Source organism: Mchenga conophoros, linkage group LG16, assembly GCF_057382185.1.
Source record: "Mchenga conophoros isolate Kocher_MC1m ecotype Shallow Benthic linkage group LG16, M_conophoros_male_GT1.1, whole genome shotgun sequence".
In the NCBI taxonomy this organism is placed as follows: Eukaryota; Metazoa; Chordata; class Actinopteri; order Cichliformes; family Cichlidae; genus Mchenga; species Mchenga conophoros.
In genome coordinates this window covers 10,007,413-10,033,476 of record NC_140541.1, presented here as the reverse complement: position 1 = coordinate 10,033,476, position 26,064 = coordinate 10,007,413, and the positions used below count along the sequence as shown (strand labels likewise).

Genomic DNA, 26,064 nt, shown 5'->3' with positions numbered 1-26,064 from the left:
AGACAAGTGTTGGAGTAATATATTTCTAACATTAAACTAAGAAGGTAAGTGACTATGTGGCTTTGTTTTATCAGAAAACCTTCCACCCTCTGTGGGACTCATTAAGTTCTCCACTAACATGTAAACGACTTCAGGAAATCTAACCAGTTGTCATGATTGGTTGTGTGGCAGGCAGGCAAGCAGGAGTGGTGGACCCAAAATGCAGGACTCAGACACAGAAGTGAAAATTAAAGCGCAGCTTTATTGCTGGGAAAAACCTTGTACTAACTAAACTCACCAAAAGACCAACAAAAGTCTGAACAGAGGAACTGAGGACGGAAACACTGGAAAAGAAATACTAAACTGGAGCAGATGACTAAACACTAGAAACACGGAAGCAGAACACACAGCTAGTTGAGGGTACGATGCGACAGGGAACACAGGAAAACACAGGGCTTATATACACAGGGGAGTAATCAGGGAATGGAAAACAGGAGGGAGACACAGCTGGGAGGGTTCGTGCTAATAATACATGGGGAGCAAAGCTAGACACACTGAGATGAGGCAAAACCTTTCACAATAAAATGGGAAACAAGAAATGTCTGTGAAGGTTCTCAGTCATCCAGGTCATCGTAGTCAAAGGAGCTTGCAAAGAAAAGTGTCTTGACTTCTTTAAGTTACTTGAAGACGTTTCACCTCTCATCCAAGAAGCTTCTTCAGTTCTAAGGTCACCTTCACATGATAAGGTGGGGCCAGGTTTCACAATGAACTCACCCGAAACTCTGACTGATTGGGACCCACACCCAGTTTCACACCTTGGCTCAGGCGATTAGAGGATCATCAGGGGGTCCTTTTGTCCCTCTGTAGGGGGATACTCCCACTAGGTTTATATCTGGGACTCCCCACCATTTGACCTTAGAACTGAAGAAGCTTCTTGGATGAGAGAAACAAAACAAAACACAAGGAGCCCAAGAACAGAGATACAGGAATAACTCAAAACAAATCCCACTGGGTCAATCATGAGTCCACTAATCAAAAAGTTCAGGAAGCCGACCCGGAGGCCGACAGCACAAAAGTCAAACACAGGGTACTCAGGGGGCCGGCCACGTGAAAGGCAGTGGCAGCGGCGACGCAGATGATGGAGGTCCAGAGGCCGGCCGCGCGGAAGGCAGCGGCGGCGACGACAGAGCTGGTCCGGAGGCCGGCCGTGCGGAAGGCAGTGGCGGCGACAACAGAGCTGGACCGGAGGCCGCCCACGACGGCGGCGACACCCAGCCAGTGGCCTGGAAGGTGGCCAGCGATGTTGAGGGGCTGGACGTACATTGGATGGTGGCGTAGCAACCGCAGGCCCAGGCGAGGCAGGACCAGGCAAGGCAGGGCCAGGCGAGGAGGGACCAGGCGAAGCTGAAGCTGAAGCTGGACCAGGCGAAGCTGAAGCTGGACCAGGTCCTGGTCAAAATGACCCAGGACCATGACACCAGTTGACATTTATAGTCCTATGTCCTTCATTGTGTTTTCTCACACATTTTTTTTCAATCTATGGGACTAGTAAAGGCTTAGTAGCATAGGCAAAAGGTCGGCATTATGACAAAAAGGCTAAAGAAACACCTTGAATAAGAAGGTCTTTTTTTTTCTTGTTTCGATATGTGAATGAGGATGATCAAAGTCTTATAGCTGCGGGTTGGACCTCTAACTCTATTCAACCTGCGAGTCCCCTCAAGCTGAGACCTGGGAACTTAAGGGTACCATGCAGTATTTCTGATCATCACAGAAACAACTGTGGCTTTCAACCGCTACATCTTCTCAAGTTACTTTCTCAGTTTTTTACTCTCAAGCTTATCATGTTTCTTCTTCCTGATATTGTTATCACTTTGTATAGAGAAATCTATCACTACAGCTGTTCATGTATATTATGTCTGCCATCTGGTTATGGCATTCCATGTATGCCCTGCCTGCTAGCATCTTGCACCAAGCTGTTATGTGCTGAATTGTCTCAGGGGCATCTTTGCACAGTCTGCACATGGGGTCTCTCCTGGGTTGGTAGACCCAAGCCTCTATGAATTTTGTGCTCAGAGCTTGTTCCTGTGATGCCATGATTCATGACTCAGTGCTGTCTCTCAGTCCAGCTTTGTCCAGCTACTGGTTGGATTGTTTTGAATGTTAGCCAAGTCTATCTGCTACTGGTACATACCATGCAGGGGCCTATCCTTCCATGATGGTTCTTCTCCTTGCTCCTCTTCTTTCTTGGGTTTCTGCTGCCTGAAATACTCACTAAGGAATTAACAACCCTAGTCTGTAACAAAGTCAGCAAAGAAGGACGTAAAGCTATAAAACTCCACTGTATTATTCACCAACAAGCACTCTGTGCTAAACATTTAAAATATGGCCATGTTATGTAACCGGTGATAAAGGCTATTAATTATATTCTCTCCAAAGCCTTGTGCCACCGCCAGTTTGAACAGCTTCTACTCAACATCCAGAATACGGAGATGTTGTGTAATACAATGATGTAAGATGGCTCAGTTGGAGGTCTGCACTGCAGCGGTTCTACTCTCTTATGCAGGAAATCAGACAATTATTTTTTTGAATTTCACCTGTCGTATCCCCTGATGTAAAATGTTCTGTTCTTATTTAAACAGCTGACTTTGAATTAAGTATAATATTAAAAAATAGTTAAATTCAGGAGGAAACATTTTCATAATCTGACAGGTGAAATTCAAAATATACTGACAGCTCTCCAAGTAAGACTTCAGTATTAAATAAAACGGTCTAGTTATGAAGTTTTACTCAGGAACAAATCAAACACTGAAATAAACCAAACATTGACATTTAGAAGTTATCTAAGTGACTTATATATCATGTTTAACCCGAGTAGCAAAAGACTGCAAAGGGGTTGGGGGGGGTCAAAAACGATGTGCCTTGAGTCTGCACCTTGACCACCTGGTCAGCTGGAGTGGGAGAAAAAAGTCAGTCTGGGCATTTTGACTAGAGACAAGCCCACCAGGTATTATAGGAGAAACCATAAAGCCTTTGGATGATAACAAACGCTGTTGTGACAGTGATGTACACTGTCTTGTTGGTATATATGCATAAGTTCTAAACAGTTTACATCATATGACCACTTAAGGACATCTCTTGATTTCACCTTCGTGTTTCCCTCTCACCAGATATCCAAACCGACATCATGACAAACAGCTTTTACGGCTGTGGCTCCAGTAAACATCAGCTGATACTAGAAAGTAATATTAAATTAATTCTAACAACAGCTTGTCAAGTAGTACGGTCCCTGGTGGTGGAGATGAAGAGTGCTTGAATGGAAAAGTGGGAGTGATAAAAACTAGATTTAGCTGGCAGCACCTGGGAATGCACAGATATGAATATTCACCTATATCTTGTCGTGGAATTTAAAAAAAAAAATACAAACACTTGATGAGTGTTTTTGAAGTGAGTTTTATTTACGCTGCAGTCAGGCACACAGACACACAACTCTCATAACTTGTAGCACAACTTCTCATTTCCATATAAGGTGTTGGTGGTTTATACCTCAGTTCTTCCCTGGAACACACACAGCCTCTACTCCCTGAAAGCAGTAAAGCAGTAACAGTTATAGCTAAAGAGGGATATGTTTTGCAGATTATCATGTCTTATTAGTGCTATATATTTCATCCTGTGCAACAAATAAACCCAAGGATGTTTGTATCTTGCTGAAGAGGAAATTTGACTTGGCCATCAGGTATAGCACAAATGATGAAAATGGCTGGCTGGCACTTATCACTGGCAGTATTTTAAATCACAAACTAGCATTTGTATCCGAATACTTTCCAAATGAGCCAGACAGAGACTTTTTTATCTATATTGCTAAGACACTATTAGACATAGCTGGACTGGCCATCGGGCATACCGGGCATTTGCCCCGTGGGCCGATACTGATTTCTCTTTTTTTTATGGGTGGAGGCCAATTTCTTTTTTTCTTTTTTTCTTTTTTTTTTTTGGGGGGGGGGGGGTGTAACGGTATGAACGATGAAAGGTGGTGGCCAGATGCTGGCCAATGTGTACAAATAACTCAGTTGTTTGATGGTGGCTATGGCAGAGCTTCCATAAAGGCCAGCAGGTGGATGAGGGAAAGGGGAGACAGGAGGAGGAGAGACCAGAGGCGGTCGCTGGTCCGAGTGTCAGGTGAACTTCAGGTAAGAAGGAAGGATTCAGGCCTGTTGAGGCCTGGATACTGATCTGAAACTCTTTTCTTGCTGCGTCACGACTGACTTTTTAGCTAACGTAAGCTAAAGTGGCAGTTTCTATTTTTGTTTTTGACGCTGTCGCCGGTACGAGATTCCGGAATGGCACCACTTACCTCAACATCCAGCTGTGAAAGCTGCATCAACCTGAGCCAAAAAGTGATCGAGCTGGAACAAAGGATATCCACGCTATACCAAATCCAGGGGGCTGAATGCGAACTTGACACGATCCTCCTTGGCAAAGCTCAAACCACCGCTACTAGCGCTGACACAGTGCACCATCCAGCTGCTGTGTCCCAAGATCCCGCCAACAGTCAACACAGGCTCTCAACTTGCGTCGCTGGTGCTTCTGCCAAGGACGAGAACTCCTGGTTTCAGCTAGGGGCCAGACACAAGGCTCTGGTCAGCTCCACTCCACTCCAACCAGCGCCATGGACCGTGGTTGAGACGCGTGGTGGCTGCAGAGGGGGCAGGAGGATCCGTCTCTCGCACCCTCACCCCTCTGGAGAATAAATTCAATGTCCTGGATCCTGTGGACTTTCCTCCTCTGACCGCTAGCCCTCGCCATCCCGCTGTGTCGCTGAGGTCTGCGCCATCTCCACCACTACGCCCCCGGAGCCGCGGCGGGCAACCCGACGCTGTGGTGCAAACTCACCGCGGAGAGCTGTGCTTTACCCCGGCTCCTCGGAGAAGAGGACCCACGGAGCGGCTACCTGGGAGTCACTCACGCAGTCCGGCTGGCGCATCTCCATCTGAACACCCCCAGTGTCGCGGCGCGGGCGTCTCAGATGGCCAACAGCCCCCGGTGGCACCTCCTCTCTCCACGCTGGTCCTCGGGGATTCCATCGTCAGGAACGTGCGGATGAGGGGGGCGCTCACGCTGTCGTTCCCGGGAGCCACTGTTGTTGACATAGTGGACAGAATTCCCAACATTCTGGCATCCCACCCACAGGTTAACCGGCTCATCATCCACATCGGCACCAATGACATCCCCAAACAGCAATCTGAGCTGCTGAAGAGTTGGACTTCCTCCAACTCTTCAGCCTCCTTGGTCAGTTGCAGGTGAGTGCTTTTATCTCTGGGCCCACCCCCACCTGTGGCAGAGGGATAGGCCGTTTCAGCCGGCTGCTCAGCCTTAACACCTGGCTTTCCTCCGCCTGTGTCTCCCACGGCTTGGGTTTTATTAACAACTTTGATGCCTTCTGGGAGAGGAGGCATCTTTTTGGGGCAGACGGGCTCCACCTCAACGCCTGGGGACGCCGTTTGCTGTCCGCCAATTTGGCATTTGGCGTACAGCACTCCCGCACATCGCCCTGTCACTACCCCAAACTGACATTACCTGCTGATCCGTCTGCCACTGACTGATGTTCCCATGGTCCCAGCTCCTATATTCTACTTTTAACAGTAATACACAAAACTCTGGACTAGGACCTCTCTCTCCCACAGTCAACACAATACCCGTCATAATCACAAACAGAGAGCAACAGAATTATCATAAATCCAGTAACTCCAAAAACATTAATAACCTCCGGCCTCTTCAAAAATATCAACATCCATTCAACTCTATTGTCAAAAATCCACCAGTCTCAATCAGTATGGCACTTTTAAATGTACGCTCTCTGTCGAACAAGTCTTTTATTATTAATGATTTAATTTTAGATAATAAACTTGACTGTTTATTTTTAACTGAAACATGGCTGGGTTCGGATGCACGAGTTGTTCTCACTGAGGCCTCCCCACCAAATTTTAATTTCTCTTTTTCTATTAGAAGTGGTAAGAGAGGTGGTGGGACTGAATCTTTAGCCAACAACACAATCACCACCAAACAAATTTTATTTGATCATTTTACCACTTTTGAATTCCATGCTATTGTTTTCAGCAGCCCTCCAGTTTTATCTGTCACAATTTATAGACCACCTAAAGACAGCGCTGCTTTTATCAAGGAATTCTCAGAATTTTTAACAAACATACATTCAAACTATAATATGATAATTTTAACCGGTGATTTTAACCTGCACATAGATAATCCTTCTGATCCTGCAGAAAAAGAATTCTTAAACATTCTTCACTGTTTGGATTTTATCCAGCACGTCACGCAGCCGACTCACAACAGAGGACACATTCTGGACCTGGTCATCACCCATGGGCTGTCCACCAGCGTGTCCTCTGTTGTTGACTGGGCTGTCTCTGACCACTACTGTGTGTTTTTTAACATCACCGGTTTTATTCAGCGGGAGACCTCGGTGCGAACTGTGAGGAGGCGCTATCTAACCTCTGAAGTGGCTGCAAATTTTACCAGGGTTTTAGACGAATGCCCCCCTGTGATTTTACCTGCACCCTGCGATTTGATTTTTAATCATTTCAACAGCAAACTGAAGAAAAGCCTTGACTCCGTTGCTCCACTCACCACCAAAAAGATTAACGTAAAACATGCATCACCCTGGAGAAACGAAGAAGTCAAAAAACTCAAAAGAAATTGCAGGGCAGCAGAAAGGAGATGGAGGAAAAATAAAAATACTATCAACCATCAAATATTTAGCGAGCAACTTAAAATGTACAATAATACATTAAGGAACTCAAGAAATTCATACTTCGCCAAAATAATCAGTAATAACAAAAATAATCCCAAGGTCCTCTTTTCCACCATAGATCATTTATTTAACCCTGATTTTAACAGCTCCCAAAGAACCCCCACAGACTCACTCTGTGAGCAGTTTGCAGACCACTTCAGGGGAAAGATCAGCGCCATCAGATCTGATATTTTATCTAATCGCGATATGTTTGTAAACACATCTGAGGGCTCGATTGTACCTGAGGAGACACTGGACAGCTTTGTCCTGGTAAATGCTGAGAACCTTCAGAAAGTTTTCTCCACAGTGAGACCCACCACATGTCTTTTAGATCCAATCCCTTCTTCACTCTTTAAAACACTTTATGGATTTTTTGAGACTGAGCTTTTATACATGATGAATTGCTCTCTTCAGTTGGGTGTCTTCCCTGCTGCCTTTAAAACGGCGGTGGTGAGGCCCCTTCTGAAGAAGAGCAATTTGGATTGTAATGATTTTAATAACTACAGACCTGTATCCAACTTACCATTTTTAAGTAAAATCTTAGAAAAACTTGTTTTTACTCAGATTACTGATTTCCTCAATGATAGACAGATCCTGGAGATATTCCAGTCTGGATTTAGGGTGAACCACAGCACAGAGACGGCTCTCCTAAAGGTTTTAAATGATCTTAGATGTAACTGGGACTCCCAAAAGCTCTCAGTCCTGGTGCTACTGGATCTAAGCGCAGCCTTTGATACAGTAGACCACGCTATTCTTTTAAACAGACTGAAACACATGGTGGGCCTCTCTGGTGCTGTACATAACTGGTTCACTTCCTATCTCTCTGACAGAACTTTTATGGTGAGTATGGATACATGCTCCTCTAAGATCCATAAAATGACATGTGGTGTGCCCCAAGGGTCGGTTCTAGGCCCTGTACTTTTTAATTTGTATATGCTCCCTCTCAGCAGTATCATCAGGAGCCATGGAGTGAACTTCCACAGTTACGCTGATGACACGCAGCTGTACATCTCCGTGTCTCCTGATGACACCAGACCAATGGATGCCCTTTTTAACTGTATCTTAGATATACGATCTTGGATGGCAGAAAACTTTTTACAGCTTAACCAGGACAAGACTGAAGTTTTAATCTTCGGTCCTGAGGCTCAGAGAGAGAAACTCTTGTCTAAATTAGAGGCATTTACACTATGTCCTTCGCTACAAGTGAAAAACCTGGGTGTTATTTTTGACTCTGAGCTTGGTTTTATCCCACATGTTAAACATGTAACCAAAATTGGATTTTATCATCTAAAAAATATAGCCAGAGTTCGCCCTATTCTCTCTCGGGCCAACACAGAGATGCTGATGCATGCTTTTATTACCAGTCGCATTGATTACTGTAATGCCCTGCTCTCTGGTCTTCCTAAGAAGAATATTTCAACTTTACAACTCTTGCAAAACTCGGCAGCTCGTGTGCTGACGAAGACCAGAGGGCGGGCCCACATTACACCGGTTTTAGAATCGCTGCACTGGCTCCCCATGTGTTTCAGGATCTTTTATTGGTTTTTAAATGTCTTAATGGTCTTGGGCCTTCTTATCTCTCAGATCTGCTTTTACCATACGAACCCTCGCGGACCCTGAGGTCCTCTGGTACTGGCCTTTTGAAATTCCTTAAAGTCAGGACACATACTCACGGAGAGGCAGCTTTTCAGTGGTATGGTCCTCGTCTGTGGAACAGCCTGCCGGAGGAGCTCAGGGCCGCAGAGAACGTACATGTTTTTAAGAACAGGCTCAAGACCCACCTTTTTAATTTAGCTTTTACTTAGCGTTTATTTATTTTTTATGCTTATTTATTCTATCCTGTTATTCTATTATTAATTTAGACTTTACCTAATATTTCTTGATTTTATTCTTATTCATTTTTTAATCTTCTTACTCTATTTATATTTATATTTATATTGTATCCTGTTCTTATTTATTTTATCATTTTACCCTGTATATATCCTATTGTGTCATATCTCCAGTGTTTCCTCAGAGGGCGCTCTCTGCACCGGGGCTGTGATCGACTGTGGCTGCTGGGTTTCTGGGGGTCCTCTCAGCCTGGCTGGGGGGCTCCTTGGCCTCCCTCCTCCTGCTCCTGCCCAGCCTGGAGGCTGCGGTCTGTGACCGGCTCCCGGTGCAGACGGCTCCCTGTTATAGTGTTTCCTCACTTGGCTCATGCGAGCCCAGCCCAATTTTTACTCTTTAAGTGTGCGCATGTGCGTATGTGTGTGTGTGTGGGGGGGGGGGGCGCGATATGTGTGTATTCACATCATTTATGTTAATGAGAGTGTGGGGAGTGATTTGGAGGGTGGGGTGGGCTGCTTTTAACTATGTAAAGCACTTTGTGCTACATTTTTTTTGTATGAAAAGTGCTTTATAAATAAAGATTGATTGATTGATTGAAGAAGTTATGACCTGCAGTCTATCAGGGGCAGGTATAAACCAAGTTTAGGTGTAGTTTATTTTCATTGTGGTGAATTTTTACCGTCAGTTACTATAACTCAAACCTCACAAAATTTCAACAACCACCAAACAGTTAAGACAGTAAATGAGAGCAGAAACACAGATTCTGCACAAAGACGTAAACACACAGCGCAGAATCAGTGAGATGTCGCCTTTCTCACCCGACGGCACGGACATGGTCGGGGCTGAAAGCCGACAGCTCGCTGATTCTGATCTGTCGGCGGGTCCGCACTTTGTGTTCACACCCCTTTTGCGCTGATTCTAAAGCTGTTAGTTTCATCTCTCTCCAAACAATATTGACCGAACCAGCAGCAAAAGAAGATCCAAACTGTGCTTCAAATTAACATCGTCATGAATTTCCTCTGACTTTTCCTGTTTTGCTTCCACCTCGATAAAAATCACACTTCATACACAGCTCTCTCTCTCTCTCTCTCTCTCTCTCTGTACTTCAAGAACAGTTTCCCGTCTAAAAATCTGTTTTCTGCATTATTCGCTTGCTTGTTACGCACAAGTCTACCGTTGTTTACAGCCTGTCGGACGCTGTTTGTTTCCTTTCACTTACTTCCGAAAAGAAAGCCTCATTTCTGCTGTTCAATACTGAACAAATTTAAACTTTTTAAAATTATGCAAAATGCAAAATGCTTAGCCGTGTCTCTAATAAAACCTCTGTAACTTCAGAGGTGATTTTCATATGTTGATTAATGGTTTTCTTTCGTTTTTGATGTACTGCAGAATATTTTTATAAAATCCCCGGCCAGGAAAAATCACCTTCATGTTTTTCTGTGTTTTAGTTTCAGCTACTTTGACATAAAGGCATCTCCTGTGATGCTCACACCTTTGATAAAGTCTTGCGTGTGTCAGCTTCCTTTTTATAGATACAAAAATATGTAAATGTACTGATCTGAATTATAATATTTCTGACTGTCAAAATTTCCCAGATTCAAATCGAATCGAATCGTGGATCGAATCGATTCAGGACCATGGGAATCGGAATTGAATCGATTCTAGAAATCAGTGACGATACCCAGCCCTAGTTTCAGGCAGGCCTGGTGGGTGTGTCCCGTCTAGAGGCTGGCCACACCTGAGGAAATGATCACACCTGCAGCTGATCAAGCCTAGTCAGAGGAGCTACTTAGGAGTATGGTGGAGCTCTCTCTGAAGCTGGATCATTGCATAAGACTTCCCATCATTTCTCCAGCTTGTCAGTTTGTGAGTGTGAGCTTACCAGTGAAATTAATGGTACTAACGGCTGCCTCTGTTTTCCCAGGAGGGCTGCAGGAATGAGAGAGCGGCAGGCACGGAGTACACAGGCATGAGGGAGCGGTTTGCCAGCGCGAACTGTGATAGGCATGTCCCACTAGGAGGAGGAGGCCCTGTGGTAGACCCAGGACATGCTGGAGTGATTTTGTCTCTTGGCTGTCCAGGGAACGCCTTGTGGTTTCTCTGGACAAGCTGGAGGACGTGGCCGGGTAGAAGGAGCTCTGGGCTTCTTTGCTTAGGCTGCTTTCCCCATGACCCAGCTAATTGGAAGAAGATGAATGAATGAATGGATGGATTGAAAAGCAAACTGTATCAGCATATAACATAACTTTTTACCTAAGTGTTCCTTTAAGATGTAAATATACCAATAAATAACTGGAAATAGTGACGCACATTTTTCAGAAAGCTTCTTTGTTTTAACATCAAGGTTTTAGCATTGTAGTAATGCAGGCTAGAAAATTACTTTACATTTATGTTCAGTGTTGAGAAGGTTACTTTTAAAATGTATTCCACTACGTATTACAGAATACATGCCCCAAAATGTAGTTTGTAACTGTTACGATCCGGCTCAAGGCCGCAACATAAAAAAGGAGACGAATACCAGAGTGTAAATAGTAAGAGGTTTTAATCTTACAATGGCATCACAGGCCGGCCAAAATGGCTGGTGCCACCCAGGCAAAGACAAGTTAGCTTCTTGGAAGCTTGCTTTCAGGTCCTTTTATCCACACCTGACTAGGTGTGGCCAATTAGCACCAGCTGAACACATTGAGATGATTAGGGGCTGCAGAGGGACGTAACACCTCCTCCCTCAAAAGGGTTCCTCTAGGACCCCTAAATTTATTAAAAGCCTCTCTGAAACCTTCAGGTCCTTGACCCACAAACCTGAAAAAAAAAGTAAAAGCCAACAGAAGCACGGTGTTCACATTATAGTTGGCATCTTTAAGCATGGATGCCCCTACATGAGGATTTTGAAGTTGCCACACTGAACACACAAAAAGTAACATGTGACCAACACTGTACAACAGTACAACTCAAAATGATTACTTGACCTGCTACAACACAAAACCAAAAATAGTAGCAAATAACCACAACCAAGTGATCTGTTGTCTCCACCACACAAATGGTCACATACAAGTGGCCTCATACCACAACAAGTTACTTTAAACTCCAAAGTTCAGTAAAGCAAGCATGCTAGTGACCAACCATAAACGGAGAGCTATGGCCACACAATGATCACAACAAGGGTGGCTCATCACTAGGGATGGGTATCGTTAGGTTTTATCCAATACCCGTGCCAAACCGGTACTTTTGAAACGGTGCCGGTGCTTAAACGGTGCTCAAACCGGTGCTTAAAGAATGGAGAACACCAACTTTGTCCAAAAACCTCTCATGTTCAGCTGGTTTCTTTGTAAAAAGATAACAATGTTAGCCTTTTCTGCAGCTATGGGGCATATATGGTATCACTCTTGGCTGGAAGCAGTGCTTAAACAATGGAAAAAACACAAACTTTGTCCAAGGGAGTATCTGCCATCAAACAAGAAGACAGCCGCATGTAACTACGACGGTGTTTGCTAGTTCACCTTACATGCATTAGTGTAATAGTGTGGTTAGCCTACTCAACGTAAATTACACACGAATAACATTAAGCTACTCACACAGAGAAGAACAGCTGCTGCTGCCATCATCAGCCGTCATCATTTCTGCTAAACTGGCAGGGCTAGGGGCCAGGACTCTCCTCTTCAGGTTTTTGGGGGATGTTGCTAACTCCGGGTCCAATAACAGGCACCATACCCGCAGTAGATGTGCACGGTGTGAGGTGTTGCAGCATCAAATACGGCGCATTTCTCAGCTTTTAAAAAAACGCTATGCGTCGCCAGGTGTTTCATCGGATTTGAGGTGTTACCTCCTTTGCACAGTATCACAGTATCAGCTTAAAGCACTTGTTGCAGGCTGCTGAGTTTGCATCTTTTGCTGTGAAGTACAGCCAGACTTTTGACCGCTTCGCCTTGGGCATTTTTAATCTGTAGCTCTGCTCTAAAAGAACGTATGTACCTGGACCCGCCTACTATCCTCGGAAATGTAAAATGATTGGCTAGAATCTAAAGTGTATCACAGCACAGGACAGGAAAAAAAGCACTGAAATAAAGCACCGAAATAAAGCACCGAAATGTGCATTGCTTTTCGGTCTGGTTACTACCGTTTATGTCAGAACCGGTGCCATGATGGCACCGGATACCGGTACCCATCCCTACTCATCACCTCACAGTGTTATTGCCATCACCTGGCCAACAACACTCACAAGTGATCCAACAAAAGTAGCCATATTCCCCACAACACTAAAGGTCACAGCACAAAAAACTCACCAGACAATGATCTCAAGGCAACTTTAAACGCAATCTCAAGGGTAGGCAGCAGACCAGGGATATAATCTCCTACCAAACTCTGAAGCGTACCCCCACCCAGGATAACCACAAAACACAATAAACTAAAACAATAAAGCAAAACAACAACCAAGTGCTTCGATGGAGGGGCAGCACAGCCACCCAGCTGAAACACACTTACTAAAGGGACGTTGCTCAATCACAGTGAACACCTTCACTCACCCACTTAAAAGTAAAACAAACTAATATTCAGTTTCCACTAAAATGTCCAAAGATCCTGGACTATAGTGATGTGACGTTCTGTATCGAGGCTTCGAAGCTTGTGTCGAGTAATTGAGGGGCGTTTCCGCGATGCGCGTATCGAGGCTTGCTTCATTTATGGGAGGAGCTGAAAATGATGACGTCCGAAGCCTCGCTGCCCGGCTCTGCCACGTGACTGGTTCATGAAGTGGTTCGAACTTTGCCGCGAGCTATGACAGCAATATAAACCCCTCAGACTTCATTCAGAAATGTAGGTGTTTGATGGAGAGTTGCAGTTAGTGAGAGTTTGGAGACAGTTTGGAGACAGTTTGGAGGTTTATGAGAGTGAGGAGAGAAAGTCAGGAGAGAATGGAACCAGCTAAGAAGAGGAGTATGTCCTCCCCTGTGTGTGAACATTTTGATTTTATTCCTCCCAACAAGGTATGTAAATTTCTACAGAAGATGTATTTTCATAATACTGATGATGCAATACAATTTATGTTAAGTTGTCTTTACTTTTGTACAAGGTGAAGTGTTTGCTATGTGCCAGGGAGCTGGGATATAACAACAACACCTCATCCATGCTTAGGCACTACACATGAGAATAGGGGGAACACCGATTGTGGAGCAAGACCAGGTGAGCCATCAAATGCCATGATAATATAGCATGCAGTAATGTTACTATGTGATATAACAATATTATACAGCTGTTATAAGTTACGTGTGTGATATTTATATTTGTGCTTTGTTTTTGTTGTCTTTCCTCAGGAGAACAATCTCAAATAGATGAAGACCTGGTTAGCATGGTGATTGAGGACTCCCAGCCATTTAGCATTGTGGAGGACAAAGGATTTAAAAGATTTGTTAAATCGTTAAATCCTAGCTATGTTCTCCCCACTACAAAGGTCATAAAAGCAGTCAAAATTTAATTTTTACAGAATACAATGTGGGCAGGACTGAGGCTCAAAGCCTCAGTGTGTAGCTGTCCATACCTCAACGTTAGTCATCAGAAAACTTCTGAAGATGGCAGGTCTCTGTGCAGTGGCTGAAGTCTGTGGTGTAGAGGGTGAAGAGGAAGGGGGAGAGGACAGTCCTCTGTGGTGCCCCTGTGTTGCTGATTACTTTGTCAGACACACACTGTTGGAGACGTACATATTGTGGTCTTCCTGTCAGGTAATTAACAATCCAGGACACCAGAGAAGCATCCACCTGCATCACTGCTAACTTATCACCCAGGAGGGTCGGCCTGATGGTATTGAAAGCACTAGAAAAGTCAAAAAACATGACGCTCACAGTGCTCGCCGGCTGGTCCAGATGGGTGTAGACACGATTGAGCCGGTAGATGATGCCGTCCTCAGTTCCGAGACGAGGCTGATAAGTGAACTGAAGGGGATCCAGATGTGGTCTTACTATGGGTCGCAGCTGGTCCAGGATGAGCCTTTCCAGGGTCTTCATGATGTGGGAGGTCAGTGCCACGGGCCTGTAATCCTGGGGGCCACTGGGACGTGGCATCTTTGGTACAGGGACGAAGCATGATGTCTTCCACATCACTGGTACCCTCTGCAGACTCAGACTCAGCATAAACAGTTTATGAAAGACTCCACACAGCTGGGGGGCACAGGTCTTGAGGATGAGGGGACTCACTCCGTCTGGTCCAGCAGACTTGCTTGAGTGAAGTCTCCTCATTTGCATCTCAATCTGGTATTGAGTGAAGGTGATGGGTGGGGGAGGGGTGTCAGGAAAAATACAGGAGGCAACAGCGCCATGTGAAGAGAGAGGCTGGCACAGTGGTGTGGCTCTGGATTCCAGGCTGACTACAGGTGAGGTTGTGGGGGTGGGAGCAGACACTGTAGTGTCGAATCTATTGAAAAACAGATTCAACTCGTTAGCTCTATCCTCACCTCCCTCAGCTCCACTGCTGTTGGTTGGCCTGAATCCAGTGATGGTCTTCATGCCCCTCCACACCTCTCATGTGTGGAGGGGTGTTCTGCTGGAGTTTCCACTCCAGCTTCCTCCTGTAATTGTCCTTAGCCTCTCTGATTTTGTCATTTAGTAACACCTGGACCTTCCTCACCTCCTCTTCATTGCCCCCTCTGAAAGCCCTCTTCTTGTTGTTGAGGAGGGCTTTGATGTCCTTTGATGTTCTTCCTCTACACCCCCCCCCCCCCCCCCCCCCCAATTTTTGCACATGTCGAGGAGCGTGTCAGGCTACATTTCACTGTGTGTTATACTTGTATAACTATGCATGTGACAAATGATAGAGAACCTTGAAAGAACCTAGAACCTTGAACCTTGATGACCCATGGCTTGTTATTTGGGTAACAATGAACAGTCTGAGCTGGAACAATGGAGTCGGTGCAGAAAGTTATGTAGTCTGTGATACACTCAGTAAGCCCATTGATGTCCTCGGCGTGAGGCTCACGGAGTGTTTCTCAGTTGGTCACCTCAAAAAAGCCCTGTAGTTCCGCTAAGGCCTCCTCTGACCACCTCCTAATGCTCCTCGTGGTCACAGGTTCCCTCCTCACAATTGGCACATAGCGGGGGGTGAGGTGAATCAGGTTATGATCTGACCTACCAAGTGGGGGGAGGGAGGAGGAGCTGTATGCATCCTTGACATTAGCATACAGTAGGTCTAGAATTTTTTCTCTCCTGGTCGGACAGTCCACATATTGTCTGAATGTTGGTAGCGTATTGTCCAGTGATACATGGTTGAAGTCACCCGAAATTACAATAAAGGCACGCGGGTGCTGAGTCTCTAACCGGGCTATGACAGAGTGGATAGTGTCACATGCAGCTGTGGGGTTAGCAGAAGGAGGAACATAAACAGCCACCATGATGACATGAGAGAATTCCCTGGGTAAATAATACGGCCTGAGTCCAACAGCACACAGTTCAATGTCGCAGGAGCGACTGTAACAGGCTGCACGCTGGTTGGCGCATGCGCACTGAAGCTTCATCTGCCCAGCTTCATCTGCCCATCACTACTGGACGAGCCCCCACTTATGTTACAACCAGGCTCAAAAGCCACAACATAAAATAAAAGATGAATACCAGAGTGTTAGTGAGAAGAGGTTTTGTCTTAAAATGGAATACCAGGTTGGCTAAAATGGCTGGTGCCACCAAGGCAAAGACAAGTGAGCTCCCCGGGAAGCTCGCCTCAGGTATGCTTTTATCCACACCTGACTAGGTGTGGCCAATTAGCACCAGCTGAAAACATTGAGATGATTAGGGGCTGCAGAGGGACGTAACAGTAGTGTATTCCATTAACCCTTTAAGACCTACCATAGAACCAAGTCCGCCAGAGCTTATATTATATTTTTACATGCTGTGGAGCCATTTTTGGGAGCATTTCAAGTTGCTATACATCAATACAACCATTATAGCCCAGATTTTAATAATATGTATTCATTAAGTGCATAGTAATTACATAAATTGCAAAAAAGTGCAATAAACTACAAAAAAATTGAAAATCGTTTTTGTTTTTTTAACATATATTTCTAGTTAGAGAAATTTAAGAGGCTTATCCCTCAAAACTGTAAATACAAAAAAGTTGCACAAAATAGTTTCCCACCACAGGAAATTTATTTTTAGTGTCTTCATAGTTTTATTTTTGAAATACACCAATTTTTATACACTGCAGGAAAAACGAAAATAAATATTATACTGCAAATTTGCAAAAAAGCAGCATATGCATCAAAATAAACTATTTCCAGCAGTGCAATATGAGTCCTAAGCATCCCAGAAACGACACAGAAAGTCATAAAGTCAAAGATAACTTTTAAAAAGAGCAGTATAGGCCCTGAGGCCCTGATCGCAAAAAAGACTACATTTCCGCGAAAATGACGTCACTTCCGGTTTCGGCCAGGTAATGGCGGAAATGCAAAAGTTCGCGCTGACGTCTATTCCAACGTAGGAAGTGTTTTGAACAGCTGATCGGACCGGCAAAGCGTGTTTCTGGAATATTATGTATTTGTTCCTGCAAGCACTTTTTATGCAGTTTTTGCAAAGCTTTATGTGGAAGGAAACCGTGACCTAGGACAAGCTGATGGCACAATATGTAAGTACAACTCCTCCGGTTTCATATGCAAAAAAATTTTTTGCGCTAGCTTACGTGGTTGCAGTGCTACCGGGATTTAAAAATAGTTACGCATAACAGAGCGTTCCCGCTCCGATCGGCTCTAAAGGGTTAAGTTACACAATGTGTGTGCATTCTGAATACTTTGGATTACTTAATATATTGTCATGCTTTTTACAACTACATACTATTGTTGTGTGATTTATTACTATTACTGAAGACTGCTCACCACTGAGCTAACATTGTTAGCTGGTGTTAGCTGAGGTTAGTCCTTACAGAACTGCAAATAATTATTTGCAGCTAGCAGGTTGTTCATGCTATAACAACTAAAACAAAGTAACTGTAGTAGGCTAACTTTAGTTTTTAAAAATGAACTTACTTCCTGATATTTCTTTAGGTTGGAGGTGGAGTCTTTTGATGCTGAGAGCAGCTTGGTTGCTGGCAAACAGAGTTTGTGTTAAACAATCAGATTTCGCCCATCCCTTTCTTCTTTAAATATCAAGAGGTGTCTGAATTTCTAAGTAAGAAATGAATTCCTGCCCGTGCACTGCTGGCTCTGTTATGTTGGCTATGGGTCCATCGTGTAACTGACGCCATGACCATTAACAGTACACTTACATCTACACCAGAGACTGCACCCCCTGACATCCCTGCAACATCACCATCAAATTTGCAGATTATACCACTCTGATGGGGCTCATCACCGACGATGACGACACTGCCTACAGAGATGAGGTCCACTGTCTGAAAGAATGGTGTAACTACAATACCCTTCTTCAAAAACACAACAGTGATATGTTTTAAACTTTACATTTTCTTGCATTTCTTGTTCATACATAAAATATATAAACATGATAGTTTGGATGATTTCATGTTGTCATATGAAAAGTGTTTTAAGTAACTGCAGCCAAAAAATAACAGCAATGTTGTACTAGGCATTTACTTTTAATACAAGGATTGATTGTGGCCTGGAAAAGAACCTTTTCAGGTGTTTTGAAATTTTTTTCATTTTGAGTCCATAGATGAATGGATTAAAAATAGGATGATACAGAACTACTTGTAATGTCATTACTATCCGTACAGTTTTTGGAAAATTTGTTTCCACCCGAGCTATGCTTACATCATACACAAAAAACACAGAAGCACTGATTAAAACTAAAAGATGGGGTAAACAAGTCTCTGCAGCTTTCTTCTGAATTTCTTTACATCTTTGATAAGAGACTATAAATATTTTTGTATAAGTGAAAACTATAAAGAGCATAGGAAGTACTGCAAGATCTAGTAAAGCAACCACACCAAAGATGGTAATTAATCTTGATCTTTCACACAGAAGAGTGTAAACTGCATTGTTACAAAATATTCCCTTTATATTAAAGTCACACAGTTTAATGTTAGCACTCCCTATTGCTTGGACTGCAATATGACAAGCAGGTACAAGCCAAGCTATGATCAGAAAAATACTCACAGTGGTTTTTCTCATGATAATATGATATTGCAGAGGTTTACATATTGCCACATATCTGTCATAGGCCATGGCAGCCAAGAGAAAGAACTCTGAACCACCTAGAGTGTAAAACATAAAAAACTGAAAGAGACAGGCTGAATATGTTGTGACTTGTTTTTCAGATAAAAAGTCAATCAGGAGTTTTGGGTAAATAGTTGTACTGTAAAGAACAGAGTTCAGTAATAAAGCTGCAATGAAAATGTACATAGGCTCATGAAGGTTTTTATGAATGCAGATTATGTACATAATAGTAGAATTAGTGCAGATTATTAGACTATATAATGCAAACATAATAAAAAAGAAAACATATCTGTACTTGTTAATGTCCACATACCAGTCCAGAGTTACATATGTAAAATTTAACTCTTGATCCATTATTGTCTTCAAAAACTATTTAATAAAAAAAATAAACTGAATAACCAGACTACATAAAACAATTTAAAAAACCAAACCAAACTAAACAAAATTACAGTAACATAAACCCTGTGTTGTGTGTCCTGTTCATAAAGATATCTGAACTTGAATTATATCTTTATCATTCATGAACCACATATACATAATGAATCATGTGAGTCTTGAGAAGGTTTTTATCAGGTTGATTCATTCTCCAGAGAGGAGGAGGTCTAAAATGGCATTGCTCAGCCTCTTATAGTTGACTGTACACGGTGTGTACAATTAATGTGTCCAGCCAATGAGTTCACTGTGGGCATTTAGGATTATCTGCTCTACCTTGTGTTTTATTTCAGTGCTGTACTGACCACACATACCTTGGAAATGCATCAGCTACTTTTATGTTTTTTGTCACAGTGAAGAGTTCCATACTCAGCACTTTTGCTTGTACTGGCTGCATCTGACTCTGGTCCACAAATGTCCAATGTGTGTTGCTTTTACACAGGTAAACCCACATTTTGTTAAGTTAATGGCCAGTCAGTCTACAAAGAGATGTTCAATAAAAGAATGATTGTGCAAGTACATTGTCCACCTAAACAGCATGACGTTCCAGATGACTAACTACAATTTTCAAAATCTTTTACAAAGTTTTGAATTCACTGTGGAGGACTATTCTCTTGCGTGCCTAAGTTACTGATCAATGCAATTAGTCCACTATTAGTCTTGTACATTGCCAAGCATTCCAGTATCCAGTATGTTTGGGAAATTGAGCCATAGGCTTTTTTGTAGCCTGTCTCTGCTTTGCTGGAGTTTCTCTTCACCCTAGCAGAACGAGCTGTGAACCATTATTTGGTGGTTTCAAGAGACTCAGTTATGAACATCTTGTTGTACCTCTTTTTGATCCCGGATCTGTCTCTCATGACCTGCTTTCTGCACCTGAGTTAACTAGTGAACATCCATCTAGGATTCCCTGATTTTAGCTTACAGCCTTCTTCTCCATGGGGGGCTTACTCTACGTGCATGCTTGACCCGAGTGCTTCTAGGATTACTGTGAAAGTGACGAATATGAGCTCATTGGTTTAGTGACACTGGCAGTAGAGATGATACATAGAGCACTTTTCACATCTGCAAAGGTGGGAAAATAGCATCTTGGTTTATCGTTATCTTGAGTCTAGGCACAGTCTTCATCCTCAGCTCAGAAAGTGCACTTGCTATTATAGGTCACTAGGCGTAATCTAGTTCAGTTTCACTGCTCTTTTCTGCCAGGGTTGGCTCATTGTTTAAAATGCTGCTTACTACTGTTCCCATTGCACTCTAGCCTGTGGAGCTCCAGCTTTTATAATAGCTGCTTTCACTCTCCCTATCTTTTCCAGCTCTGCCTTTAGTATTTCTCAAGCTTTAGTCTTCCTTTTTCCTGATGTTGATATCACTTGGTATAGCTACATCTGTCACTAAAGGCTTTTTACTTTGCCTTTCCACCCTCCGGTCATGTTCACCTCCTGCCCCTTACTTTAGTGTTCCCGGTCAAAATCGACTGGTCCGTTTTAGCTGCTCTTAAATTAACACAAAAAACATTTTTAACCACCAAATTCAGTTCAGTGGGTCGCTCACTGGGTTGTTCAGTGGGTTCCTTAGTAGTCGTTCAGTGGTTGTTTAGTGGGTAATTCAGTGGGTTGTTCAGTGGGTTGTTCAGTGGGTCTTTCATTTGGTTGTTCGGTGGGTCACTCAGTGGGTCGTTCAGTCAGTGAGTGAGTGAATGCATGCATTCCCATTCATATTCTATGGTGGTCACGTTTGACTGGGAACACCACAGGTGTAACAAGGTTGAATAAAACACTCAAAATTCAGTGAAAGAGGTATTCATCACTTTTATATGTTCAAGTGCATAGTGTGGAGGATATCATAAAGCTTTGAGACAATAAGGCCTTGAGACAATATTTATGAGTGTGTTAAGTCTTAAATCGGTCAGGTTTGACCCGAACACGACGAGAAGATTACTATGTCCGTTGGTTAAAAGCCAATAGTTTGTCTGTTTCTATTTGCAGTTCCTTCAGGATCTTAGCTTGGACATTCTCAATAACCTCTGGGGATGTACAGCGTGGGCCATTTATATGGATACACCGTAATAACATGGGTTATATGGTTGGTGATATTAAAGTTCTGTTTGTGGCACATTAGTATATGTGAGGGGGCAAACTCCTCAAGATGGATGGTGACGATGGTGGCCGTTTAGAAGCCGGCCATCTTGAATACAACTTTTGTTTTTTTTCAATAGGAAGAGGGCCATGTGACACATCAAACTTATTGGTAATGTCACAAGAAAAACAACGGTGTGCTTGGTTTCAACGTAACTTTATTCTTTCATGAGTTATTTACAAGTTTCTGACCACTTATAAAATGTGTTCAATGTGCTGCCTATTGTGTTGGATTGTCAATGCAAACCTCTTCTCCCACTCTTCACATACTTATAGCAACACCGCAGGAGAAATGCCAGCACAGGCATCCAGTATCCGTAGTTTCAGGTGCTGCACATTTCGTATCTTCACACCATAGACAATTGCCTTCAGATGACCCCAAAGACAAAAGTCTAAGGGGGTCAGATCGGGAGACCTTGGGGGCCATTCAACTGGCCTATGACGACCAATCTACTTTCCAGGAAACTGTTCATCTAGGAATGCTCGGACCTGGCACCCATAATGTGGTGGTGCGCCATCTTGCTGGAAAAACTCAGGGAACGTGCCAGCTTCAGTGCATAAAGAGGGAAACACATCATCATGTAGCAATTTCAAATATCCAGTGGCCTTGAGGTTACCATTGATGAAGAATGGACCCACTATCGTTGTATTCCATATACCACACCAAACCATCTCTTTTGTTGGTCCAACAGTCTTGGAGGGATCCATCCAATGTGGGTTAGTGTCAGACCAATAGCGGTGGTTTTGTTTGATAACTTCACCATTCACATAAAAGTTTGCCTCATCACTGAACAAACTCTTCTGCGTGAACTGAGGTTCCTGTTCCAATTTTTGCTTTTCCCATTCTGTAAATTCTGTGCGCCGATCTGGGTCATCCTCGTTGAGATGCTGCAGTAGCTGGAGTTTGTAAGGGTGCCATTTGTGAGTAGCTAATATCCACCGAAGGGATGTTCGACAATGCCACTCTCCAGTGACATGCGGCGAGTGCTACGCTGTGGGCTCTTGCTAAATGAAGCTAGGACAGCCACTGATGAAATGGCCACCATGGTCACCACCCACCTTGCCGAGTTTCCCCCCTCACATATACTAATGTGCCACAAACAGGACTTTAATATCACCAACCATTCCCATGTTATTATGGTGTATCCATATAAATGGCCCACCCTGTACAATGCCAATTCCAATGAAGTTGGGATGTTGTGTAAAACTTAAATAAAAACAGAATATAATGATTTGCAAATCCTTTTCAACCTCGAGTATATTCAGATGAATACACTACAAAGACTAATTATCTGATGTTCAACCTGATACACTTTATTGTTGTTTTGAAAATCTTCACTCATTTTGAATTTGATGCCTTCAACACATTCCAAAAAAGCTGCGACAGGGGCATGTTTACCACTGTATTATGTTACCTTTCCTTTTAACAACACCAATAAGCGTTTGGGAACAGAGGACACTAATTGTTGAAGCTGCATAGGTGGAATTTTTTCCCATTCTTGCTTGATGTACAATTTCAGTTGCTCAACAGTCCGGGGTCTCAGTTATCGTATTGTAACACATGCAGAATGTCCTTCTGAAGTAAGCAAGGACGTCCCTGAAATAGACCTTACTTGGATGGGAGCATATGTTGGGGAATTAGGGGTTGGGCAGAGTGGCAACCAGTGGCAACCATAGATAATCCTTCTGACCCTGCAACAAAATAATTCTTAAACATTCTTCACTGTTTGGATTTTATCCAGCACGTCACGCAGCCGACTCACAACAGAGGACACACTCTGGACCTGGTCATCACCCATGGGCTGTCCACCAGCGTGTCCTCTGTTGTTGACTTGGCTGTCTCTGACCACTACTGTGTGTTTTTTAACATCACCGGTTTTATTCAGCGGAAGACCTCGGTGCGAACTGTGAGGAGGCGCTATCTAACCTCTGTAGTGGCTGCAAATTTTACCAGGGTTTTAGACGAATGCCCCCCTGTGATTTTACCTGCACCCTGCGATTTGATTTTTAGTTATTTTAACAGCAAACTGAAGAAAAGCCTTGACTCCGTTGCTCCACTCACCACCAAAAAGATTAACGTAAAACATGCATCACCCTGGAGAAACGAAGAAGTCAAAAAACTCAAAAGAAATTGCAGGGCAGCAGAAAGGAGATGGAGGAAAAATAAAAATAATATCAACCATCAAATATTTTCCGAGCAACTTAAAATGTACAATAATACATTAAGGAAGTCAAGAAATTCATACTTCGCCAAAATAATCAGTATTAACAAAAATAATCCCAAGGTCCTCTTTTCCACCATAGATCATTTATTTAACCCTGATTTTAAAAGCTCCAAAAGAACCCCCACAGACTCGCTCTGTGAGCAGTTTGCAGACCACTTCAGGGGAAAGATCAGCGCCATCAGATCTGATATTTTATCTAATCGCAATATGATTGTAAACACATCTGAGGGCTCGATTGTACCTGAGGAGACACTGGACAGCTTTGTCCTGGTTAATGCTGAGAACTTTCAGAAGGTTTTCTCCACAGTGAGACCCACCACATGTCTTTTAGATCCAATTCCTTCTTCACTCTTTAAAACACTTTATGGATTTTTTGAGGCTGAGCTTTTATACATGATGAATTGCTCTCTTCAGTTGGGTGTCTTCCCTGCTGCCTTTAAAACGGCGGTGGTGAGGCCCCTTCTGAAGAAGAGCAATTTGGATTGTAATGATTTTAATAACTACAGACCTGTATCCAACTTACCATTTTTAAGTAAAGTCTTAGAAAAACTTGTTTTTACTCAGATTACTGATTTTCTCAATGATAGACAGATCCTGGAGATATTCCAGTCTGGATTTAGGGTGAACCACAGCACAGAGACTGCTCTCCTAAAGGTTCTAAATGATCTTAGATGTAACTGGGACTCCCAAAAGCTCTCAGTCCTGGTGCTACTGGATCTAAGCGCAGCCTTTGATACAGTAGACCACGCTATTCTTTTAAACAGACTGAAACACATGGTGGGCCTCTCTGGTGCTGTACATAACTGGTTCACTTCCTATCTCTCTGACAGAACTTTTATGGTGAGTATGGATACATGCTCCTCTAAGATCCATAAAATGACATGTGGTGTGCCTCAAGGGTCGGTTCTAGGCCCTGTACTTTTTAATTTGTATATGTTGCCTCTCGGCAGTGTCATCAGGAGGCATGGAGTGAACTTCCACAGTTACGCTGATGACACGCAGCTGTACATCTCCGTGTCTCCTGATGACACCAGACCAATGGATGCCCTTTTTAACTGTATCTTGGATATAAGATCTTGGATGGCAGAAAACTTTTACAGCTTAACCAGGACAAAACTGAAGTTTTAATTGTCGGTCCTGAGGCTCAGAGAGAGAAACTCTTGTCTAAATTAGAGGCATTTTCACTATGTCCTTCGCTACAAGTGAAAAACCTGGGTGTTATTTTTGACTCTGAGCTTGGTTTTATCCCACATGTTAAACATGTAACCAAAATTGGATTTTATCATCTAAAAAATATAGCCAGAGTCCGCCCTATTCTCTCTCGGGCCAACACGGAGATGCTGATGCATGCTTTTATTACCAGTCGCATTGATTACTGTAATGCCCTGCTCTCTGGTCTTCCTAAGAAGAATATTTCAACTTTACAACTCTTGCAAAGCAGCTCGTGTGCTGACGAAGACCAGAGGGCGGGCCCACATTACACCGGTTTTAGAATCGCTGCACTGGCTCCCCGTGTGTTTCAGGATCGATTTTAAAGTTCTTTTTTTGGTTTTTAAATGTCTTAATGGTCTTGGGCCTTCTTATCTCTCAGATCTGCTTTTACCATACGAACCCTCGCGGACCCTGAGGTCCTCTGGTACTGGCCTTTTGATTGTCCCTAAAGTCAGGACACATACTCACGGAGAGGCAGCTTTTCAGTGGTATGGTCCTCGTCTGTGGAACAGCCTGCCGGAGGAGCTCAGGGCCGCAGAGAACGTACATGTTTTTAAGAACAGGCTCAAGACCCACCTTTTTAATTTAGCTTTTACTTAGCGTTTATTTATTTTTTATGCTTATTTATTCTATCCTGTTATTCTATTATTAATTTAGGATTTACCTAATATTTCTTGATTTTATTCTTATTCATTTTTTAATCTTCTTACTCTATTTATGTCATGGTCCTGCGACCATGACTCAGTGACTTTATGTTTATGTTCTTATTGTTATTACTTTCATTATTATTCATGGCTGTTTTGGGATGGTTTGTGTTTGGGATTTTAGACACTGGGTTCTGGGTTTGTGCTCCCTCTGTTGGTCCCTGGTGTTAGTGTTCCCCTGTCTCGTCAGGTTAATCAGGTCCAGCTGTTTCCCCCATCTGTGTGTGATTTCCCAGTGTCTCTTTGTGTATTTATAGCGTGTGATTTCCTCTGCTCCTCGTCGCGTCGTCTGTGTTCCTACCTGGTGTAATCCTCTGCGTGTTCTCCCTGCTGTTCTCCCTTCATGTTCAGGTTTGCCACTCCTCTGTGTAGTTTATCCCAGTTTAGTTTCGTCCTTAGTTCTGTTTGCCATCTCCACTTTGTGTTTGTTATTAACAGAGATGGGCAGTAACGCGTTACAAGTAACGCGTTACTGTAATCTGATTACTTTTTTCAAGTAACGAGTAAAGTAAGGGATTACTATTGCAAAATCAGTAATTAGATTACCGTTACTTTCCCGTAGGAACGCTGCGTTACTGCGTTACTAAAACCATGATTTTTTTTGCGAGAA

General features: G+C 43.3%; 1 protein-coding gene across 1 annotated transcript; it reads right to left on the bottom strand.

Annotated features, from left to right (window-relative positions):
• Positions 1-18,155: 18,155 nt before the first annotated feature.
• Positions 18,156-19,103, bottom strand: LOC146556296 (olfactory receptor 13C2-like). Its single transcript, XM_085249683.1, has one exon. It carries the CDS (start codon positions 19,101-19,103, stop codon positions 18,156-18,158), a length of 948 nt encoding a protein of 315 aa, XP_085105809.1.
• Between the last annotated feature and the right edge of the window lie 6,961 nt (positions 19,104-26,064).

Excerpts from the sequence above, each read along its gene's own strand:
- LOC146556296 (XM_085249683.1), bottom strand. The coding sequence starts at position 19,103 with ATGGATCAAGAGTTAAATTTTACATATGTAACTCTGGACTGGTATGTG.